This window comes from Thunnus maccoyii, chromosome 12 (assembly GCF_910596095.1).
Source record: "Thunnus maccoyii chromosome 12, fThuMac1.1, whole genome shotgun sequence".
Taxonomy (NCBI): Eukaryota; Metazoa; Chordata; class Actinopteri; order Scombriformes; family Scombridae; genus Thunnus; species Thunnus maccoyii.
Genome location: NC_056544.1, coordinates 15,655,276 through 15,664,031, shown reverse-complemented (window position 1 = coordinate 15,664,031; position 8,756 = coordinate 15,655,276). Strand labels below are relative to the sequence as shown.

Here is an 8,756-nt window from a genome sequence, read left to right as displayed (position 1 = left end):
GTACAAGCTAATTGGCAGCGTATCTAGTTAAGCAATAAGTCTGTAGTATCTCCCTTTATATGGCACTGGCCTGTATATGCTTTGTACATATGAAAATACACGGATGATATGTACGTACATGCTATGTACATAGGAGAATTATGCATTTGAAATCAACAGCCATCGTTATTTTTCAGAGAACATGAACATGTTTTTGTACATGAGTGAATGATTAAATTTAAAGAAAAACACCTTGAAAAGATAAGTCGAGAGATTGTGTTTCTTCCTGATGTGTCGGCGGATAAAAGACAAAAGAATCGTTTGTCCAAAAAAAATCATATTTATATATATATATTTATATATATATATGCAGGACATTCAGACATTCAGTATCAAACATAGCCCAACCCACATGACACAGCATGACCCAGGATAAAACAACACTACAAAATATCCATAGAAAACCAATTCAATAGTGACACGACTCTTCACAAAAATGTACAAAACTCAGTTTGAACAACAGCTTTACATTCTGGTTGAACTCTCCCAATATATATATATACATATATATATATATATATATTATATGTATATATATATATATACACATATATATATATATGTTTTGTTTACAGCAGCGATAAACGGTGGAGCGACACCAGTACATGAAAAGCCTGGAGGATGAGAGACAGAAGGCAGCAGGTGGAGGAGAGATGATCAGAGGAGGGAAAGAAGAAGAGGAGGAGGAGGAGGAGAGAAGGTTTACAGTAAAAGCGTAATAGATTATGTCATATCCAGAATCAACACGGACTCAAAGAGACATAAAGATGAGACAACACATCACATCAAATACTCTTTCTCCTCCTTCTTCTCTTCTACTTCATCCCTTTCCTCCTCCTCCTCATCGAATGACGCCACTCCAGAGGAAGCCCGGTCAGAGAAGAAGCTTCTCGGGCTGCAGTGCCACACCCGAACCTCTTGAAACACGCTGCCTTCCTCCTCCTCATCCTCCTCCTCGTCCTCCTCTCCTGGAGATTCAGAGTGAGAGGTGGAGTAGCAGGAGTCGAACCTGCTGCTTCTTGCTCGAGGCCTCCACTCTGGCTTCTGGTGGATGCAAACCTCACTGTGCTCCTCCTGCAAAGGAGTCGGCTGCTCCTCGTGACCACCCAGCCTCTCCTCCTCTTCCTCTTCCTCCTCCTCCTCCTCCTCCTCCTGGAACGGACTCATGCAGTCGCTGGGTAAAGTAAGTGAATTGGTCTGGGATGAATGTGGGTCACTGTGAGATGAGGGTTGACCACAGGTCAGGCTGCCGCTGCTGCTGCTGGAGCCCAGGGGACAGTCGGAGGGCGGAGGCTCGCCACTGTCGACCTCAGGTTGGCATGGCGCTCTTGAAATGGGATTGGACGTGGTGGCTTCTGAGGGAGGAGCAAAGAGTCAGAACACCTGGGGGTGGATGAATGGATTATCGGGGGAGAGATGGGGAAGATGAGGCATTTTGTCAGTGATGACGCAGAACTGAAAACGATGAGTGGAATGAGATGAAATGAACAACTGAATGTTGGTACCTGAGCTCTGGCTGGAAGTGTGAGTCTGTCCGTTGGCATGGGAGTCTTCATCGTTGGAGTCTTCCTCTTCGTCATCATCCATCGACGCCCAGGCACGCAGCTTGGCCTCAGCGATGGCAAACTGCTCAGCCACTCCTGGCAGGAAAACAAATCCAATTAATTGATTCCGTGGTCACAAGCTTTTTGGCTTGTGACCCCTTAAGACGAAAGATTGGTTGGTTTGGCGGCTGTATGCGTCTACCAGCTGAGACCAGTTCAGCTAAAGATTGATTTGTTTTATCCTTATGTGGATTACTTTCAGGATTGAAGAAAATTTTGAAAAAATAATAGATGTAACAGAGATGCATTTTTTCTGCTTTCCTATCATGTTAATCATCTCAGAGTTGTCATGCGACCTCTTGTGGGGGTCCCGACCCTCATGTTGGGAACTACTGAATTAACATATCGAACACAAGGAGAACAGGAGTATGCGACTTTTCCAGTGACTTTGACAATTCATAGATTCATGTATTAATTAAGGTAAGATTAATACTACAACCTTATTTTACACCTCTTTTTTGGGAGTTAATCTGCTTCCATATTACTAATTTCTACTGAACATTTGATGTTTTTTATGTAGTTTTAATCCTGTCCTACATCCCCCCCATTCATTTCAATCAGTTAGAAAAGGCCATTGTGCTACAATGAGAATGATTATTTTCATTGTTGATTAATCTGCAGATCATTTTCTCAATTTCATGATGATGATTTGTCTATAAAATATCAGAAAACTGAGAAAAATATCCATCACAATTTCCAAAAGCCAAAGGTTAAAGGTCAAAATTGTTATAAACTGAGAATATAAAACTAACTAAATAAATTTAAGAGCGTGGTAGCAGCAAATATTTGGTGTTTTTGTTTGAAAAATGGCTCAAATTATCAATCAATTATCCAAATAGTAGTTTGGATCAACTAATTATTTCAACTCTATCTATTAAGCAGGAAGAAAACTTGTTATTGGTGGATGACGTTATTGATCGGGCTGTAAAAGGTGAAGCTGTAGCCTTAAAATATACATTATGTAGAGTCACTGTGTACCCTTCGTCCCTCCTCCTCCTCCTCCTCTCTCTCAACTCTCTCTGTTGATCAAACCACGCCGATGTCACCGGTGCCAGAGAGGATGAGTCACAGAAAAAAAACAACAGGAGCTGTTGTACCATTGGTGGGCAGTGAAGTGTTTTGGGAGAGTGTCTAATAGGCCACCATCTGCTGCCAAGACGAGCCGTCAACCGAGAGACGGCGCAGTAGGCGGAGCGGACCACTGACATGCAGGAGTTTTAGGGGATTAGGTGCATGACAGAAGGTGGGAGACAGCCGGTGGGAGATGATGCTGGAGCTAAACCAAGCTAAGTAAGAGGACGCACATGCCGACACAAACACACAAGTGACGTACAGACACCAGCTAGTTACACTAGACTTGAATCTTGCAGCTTTAACAGAACATTTAACTATAAAAACCTGGATGTGGACGGTGAAGGTAGTAATGGAAGTAATGAGTACCTGCAGCAAACCGGGCCTCCTTCTCTCCTTCAGTCAGATGGCAGTAGGAGCTGAAGTGGGAGTGGGCAGCCGGTGGCGTGTCCGCAGGTTTGGGCCAACCTTTCCACTCTATGAGGTGGGCGACTCGGCCCTGAGCCAGCGAGGTGGGCTTTGTCACATGGTCCCTCACTGCCTGAGAGATACCTGGGCACAGGGAGACGTCAGAATTTGAAGTAGTAATTCAAGAAATTTAATCACATTGTTAAAAGCAAAAAAAGAAAGAGGTTTTACCATTTAAGGAGGATCTGGCAAGTGCTGCAAACTCATGGATGCCGACGGTTTTTCGTGAATCTGCTGGAGATTTTCCTGACTTCGGAATCATTTCAGTCTCCTCAAACTTCACCTGCAGGAAAGAAAAGATTTTAGTAAAAACCCTTGTTTGTGTGAATGCATGAAAACAGCAAATCAGCTGTTTTGTCTCCATGTGTGTGTTGTATCCAGCAGTGGTGAGCTGTTTCAGTATTCCCAAAAATATCCAATATTTGCTGTGTCCAATTTGTGTGAAAAACCTTCTAATAGCATCTAATAGAAAAGCTCAAATTCAAATAGCCTACACATCACAGGACAAACACACCGCTGTAACCTCCCTGTCTAAATGAAGGATTCATCTAAAATGGAGATCTACGCTGTTTAAAAAGGACTCCATCCTACCTCTTCATCTCTCTGTCTCTCCCTTCTTTCTCTACCCCTGGATCTCGGCCTCATCGTGGACATGCAGAGACGGTGTGACAGACCAACACAACTAAAAGTCACAGCTTGGGCTTCACTGCTTTAAACCACCAGGCAGACGAGCAAACAGCTATGCCCTAAATTTACTGCACAGATGCTAAAGCCACGGTAAGCCGGTGAAACCGGTTAGAATGGTTGGGGTCGAGGGCAGTGGTGACAGTCTCCATGCGACCGGGCAAACATATGGCGCGTGACCAGCTCTGGTAAGCAGCTCCAGCCACTTCAAAGCCGTTGATCCCTATTAAAAGTGATACTAACTAACTAACTCCACGTCCAAAACAAATGCACGTTTGGCTGCACCTAGCAGATGTTGAGCATCAGTGAAATCTGTGCCTGCAGTACAAGAATATAGAAATAAACAAATAAACAGCTTGCACACTGCAGGGCTCCATTGTCCACTTATTATTTATTGCGCCAAGGTGACATTTCAAGCATCAGGCTCAGTCTGATGAAGAGCAGTGGTGCTCTGAGTCTGATGAAGAGCAATGGTGCTCCAAACGTCACCTTGGGGCAATAAATAATAAGCGGACAACGGAGCCCTGCACTGTGCAAGCTGTATATTTGTTTATTTCTACATTTGCTCACTTTCAGTCCTGTACATGCCCTCTTTGGTTTGGATGTACGTGCATAATTTAATCTTAAATATTTGGAATATGTCATGTTTTTAAGGAAGGAAGGAAGGAAGGCAGAAAACATGCTGCCTGAACAAAACTCTGAGCGCGTGCATGACTTGACAGATATCCTTAAGAAGCTTGGCTCCCAAAGCAGCTAAGAGAGAGGAGGCTCATGCTTAAGATAAAGTCAGAAATGACAGTAAATGTGTGTCAGAGGCAGGCAGGCAGGCGGGGAGGTGGTGATATGAAGGTGCAAACAGCTCCCACAGCCCGGGTGATGTTCAAGCGCTCCTCAGAAGGAAAGCTGCAGCGACAAAACACACCTGTGAGCTCCGCAGACGTCACTCATGCTCAACACTGATAAACGCGGCACATATTCAGCGTGTGGAGTTCCGCGCGGTGCCATCCTGAGACCCAGACACTCGGGTTTCAGCACCACAGACATAAATCACGTAGACAAAATAAGAAACAGTTAAAAATGTGTTTTATATTAAAATGCACGCCAGTTAGCAGCATCCTACACACTGTAGACCAACGTTCCTCAACCTTGTTGGTTTGTATCCGTCCCCACATGTTTTATGTCTTTCAAAGAGTAATTTTACTTTTGGATCATTTTAGCAACCAGATTAAACCCTCCACTATTTCAAAAGAAAAAGGCAAAACTTGAATGTGAATTTATGTAGAAATACAATGTTTTTTTTCTTCTTTTCCATCCAATCTCACCTCCCATCAGACTGGAAACCAGCATACAGTATGTAGGTCACATCCCTGCCATCTGGTTTAAACGCGTGATTGCTTTTTGATGGAATAAGTGTTTTAGTGCTGAAACAATTAGTTCATCAACCAATTAATTCATTAGTCACTTGACAAATAATTCATGAACACAGTCATTTATCAAGCAAATATGCAAAACATTCACTGGTTCCAGCTTCTCAAGTGGGAAGATTTGATGTTTTTCAGTGTTTTATATCTTTGTAAATTGAATATTTTTTGTGTTTTGGAGCAATTTGAAGATGTCACCTTGAGCTCAGGGACATTTTTCTAACCCTTTTAGACTAATTGATAAAAAACGAAGCCTTATGGTCTGTTTGACATGAGTCTGTTTCCCTTGATATTTCCGTTTTCTCTTATCACTTCACCTGCACATGATTTAGCCTCTCTGGAGTTGTTAAATGTGTAATGTTGCTTTTTTAAAAAAAAAACAAAAAAAAAAACCTCACATTTCAGCGAGCTGGTTGCCAGCCCTCATTTATCCTGATGAGACCTGCAGCTGCAGCAGCGTTTGCAAATGTAATGAAGTTGCTTTAAATCATTTTCCGTGAGCTGTTTGGATAATTTTGTATCCTCCCTGCAGACTGCGGTGCGCCTTTTTGACACTAACAGCGTGTCTAACAGGAGTATCGCTTCATCTAACACCCCCAGGGTCACAGATGTGACTTATAGGACCAACAAGTGGGATGGAGGTTAAGCCAGTGTGACTGCGCAGACCTGCAGCTCCGAGCTTGCCTCTTGCATGAAAGGAAGAAGCTGCAGTGCTGATGAGTTGTTTTTTTCTCTGGAAATGGTGCAGAAGCGACAGGCTGACGGCTGAATAACACATCACCCCGCCATTGATGGGTGCAGGCCTGTAAGCCCTGCAATTATGGGAGGGGGGGAGAAAATAACGCACAAGAGGCGCGGACGCAGCACGCAGCGGGTCTCCTGGCAACCTCTGAAGTCTCCATCTGCATACCAATAGCTCCATACCTGCATCGGATAAACACCGCGGCTGCCAAGTGCCCCTCTGCCTTTTATAAGCACCTTCACAGCTCTGACGAAGCTTGTGCAATTATTTCCCCTCACAGCGACACTCCGGTGTCTTACCTGGAAGTCGGGCCGCGGCGGCTCATGATAATGCGCTTAATTGTCTCCAATCCGATCAACAGATGATATACCGCGCGCTTCAGGTCCGTCCTCGTGCTGCAGATTTGGCAGTGGAGCATTAAAGCCACGCAGTCGCCGCGAGCATCTTCCTAACTCCAGCATTAGGTCTCCAGCACAGGCGCACCATTTGTTGCTCGGTATATGGGTTACATAGGCTGTCCAAATGTCTCCCGATGGCAAGCGTCATCAACGCAAGGCGGTGTCACATCCCATCTATCCCCCCCTCCTTCCTCCTCCTCCTCCTCCTCCTCGCCGTGCAGCCAAGATCAAGATACAGTAACAGCTTCAGTCCTGGAAACCACTGCAGCTGATTTATTTGTGATCTTTTATATTTTTAAAGCCACTCATCCGCAATCCTGTGTGAACACATTCAACAGGACACATGATGGAAATGACTGCGGTCTGAGATCAACAAAAAAACCCAAAATTAGGTGGTGAGAAAAAAAAAGAAGAGTGCAGTGGCAAATTGACCTGATTTGTTCAGTGATGTATAGCCTGCATTTAATATATGACAGGATTTTGTGACATTTAAATGATATACAACCTCAGATCCAGTGTATGTGTTGGTTTGTGGCTCAAAGTGTTTGGGAATATGCATCACAAAATGACATCATTGAATATGATCATATGGACATTAAAATGGTGCTGTTTTACCTAAAATTAGGGCCCAAAATGTGTCAAAAATCAACACCTAAATCAATAATCAATAATAGTTGGCAAAACAATCTGACCACAAAGTCCACTGAGTAACTATCCCAGAGTTTTTGATCAAATCCCATGATCTTCCTCTGTAAGTGGAGTTGCTCAGTTGTCACAGAATCAAATTGGTTTTTTTTGAGCACTGGAAAGACTTCTGAAGACAAAGGAGCAACTTCATCTGCTGAGGAGGATCATGTGAATTCGATCAAAAGCTCCAGAACAACAGTGGCCCTTGTGATGAGATTATTTTGCCAGCAGCCGTTTCAAAGTCAAGAACTTTCATTCTCAAATAAAAGTAGCAGCTTTACAAAATGTGACAACGCTGCTGTACAGTGTGCTGTATGTGTTACGGCTGCACAGATCTTTTTTCTCTCCCAGTAACTCAACCTCTCATACCAGTGCTCCCCCCCCCCCCCCCAACTTTAAAATCTGTGTATGGCACTACGAGGAGTTATTTTAATGTAAGATGTTGGTGACATCATGTCCGATACACAGTCTGCTCATTAAAAATCAGTAGAAATGCAACTAACAATTATTTTCTTTGTGTATTAATCTGCTGATTTTCTCTGTTCACCATTATTCCTTTGGTGTTTAAAATGTTGGTGTGTAAAAAAGCCAAAGATGACGTCATCAGATTGGGTGTCTTGTCCGGTTTTCAGGTTTTCAGTTGTAAATGATCTATAACAGAGAAAAGCACAAAATCCTCAGAACTGCCAAGCTGTAACCAATTGGCAACTATTTTAAATCGATGGGTCAAAACATCTGTAAATTATATTACCGTCAATTGAGCGACTGTTTCAGCTTTAAAAAGATCAGTATTAGCGCGGAAACCAGTCCAGTGTTGAGTCCCGAATGAAACCCGTTGACGACACACGACGATAAAAATCGTGAGAACATCGAACACGGTTCAAACACTTGATGCAAAACTCTGCACAGCAACTTAATAAGTCCTTTATTTGCAATGTTCCGTTACCTCATCTTTCCAGTTTCCGATGCAAAAGAAGCAATAATTTCTTAAATAAAGAAAGCAAAAAAAAATATTTACAAAATTCCAATAAAACTAATAATCAATGGATTATCTAAAGCACCTCTCTGCATCTGGACAACTGCGGTGTCTGTTGGAAAAGGAAACACTGCATTACATCAGCAATTCATCGTTTCTGAAAAATAAAACAAAAAAAAAAACTTTTTTTTAATTATTATTATTATTATTATTATTATTATTATATATTTACAGAATGCTCCTGAAATTAGTTTCCACTTTAAGTAGAAAAGGCTTTCGGATCATTTCTGTGTTGTTTTTTTTTTTTTTTTTTAACTTTATATGTTTCATCAAGTCAATTTCTGTAGATTTCAAGTTTTAACGGTGATTGGGTCATTAAGTGTCCTCTACAGGGATCGCCCCCTCTCCCTCCCTCTCCGACAGCTCAGGTTTAAAGTACAGAAGAGGTAAAGATGAAGAGTCAGTCAGTGTGGTTCACTACTGGGGGATGGAAGAGGATGGCTTAGAGGAAGCATTAAGATCACCCCCTAGTAGTCAAGGTCAAAGGTCAACATCAGCCCTCCGTGTTTCTGTCCTCTGTGAGTCCCATGTCCGGAAACAGGAAGAGAAAATAAACAACCTTTGCTTTAAAAACTCCACCCATGATTATTTAAGATTAGTTAGCAA

General features: G+C 42.6%; 1 protein-coding gene across 3 annotated transcripts; it reads right to left on the bottom strand.

Annotated features, from left to right (window-relative positions):
* Positions 1 to 329: 329 nt before the first annotated feature.
* On the bottom strand, positions 330 to 6,557 carry fam131a (family with sequence similarity 131 member A). 3 transcript variants are annotated; one of them, XM_042427792.1, is made up of 5 exons: positions 6,329 to 6,557; positions 3,354 to 3,465; positions 3,084 to 3,266; positions 1,545 to 1,679; positions 330 to 1,394 (listed from the first exon to the last, which is right to left on the bottom strand). In XM_042427792.1, the coding sequence occupies exons 2-5, from the start codon at positions 3,442 to 3,444 to the stop codon at positions 820 to 822; spliced, it is 984 nt and encodes a 327-aa protein (XP_042283726.1). In that variant the 5' UTR covers positions 3,445 to 3,465; positions 6,329 to 6,557; the 3' UTR covers positions 330 to 819. The 3 variants fall into 3 exon arrangements, with proteins under 3 accessions (XP_042283726.1, XP_042283723.1, XP_042283724.1); XM_042427789.1 differs by lacking the exon at positions 6,329 to 6,557 and adding an exon at positions 3,774 to 4,212 and having other exon boundaries at positions 3,354 to 3,468; XM_042427790.1 differs by lacking the exon at positions 6,329 to 6,557 and adding an exon at positions 3,774 to 4,211.
* Positions 6,558 to 8,756: the final 2,199 nt, after the last annotated feature.

Coding starts and splice junctions, on each gene's coding strand:
- fam131a (XM_042427789.1), bottom strand. CDS start 3,836: ATGTCCACGATGAGGCCGAGATCCAGGGGTAGAGAAAGAAGGGAGAGA. Junction 3,267..3,353: donor TGCCAGATCCTCCTTAAATG/GTAAAACCTCTT, acceptor CCCTGTGCCCAG/GTATCTCTCAGGCAGTGAGG. Junction 1,680..3,083: donor GGAGGCCCGGTTTGCTGCAG/GTACTCATTACT, acceptor TTTTCCTGCCAG/GAGTGGCTGAGCAGTTTGCC.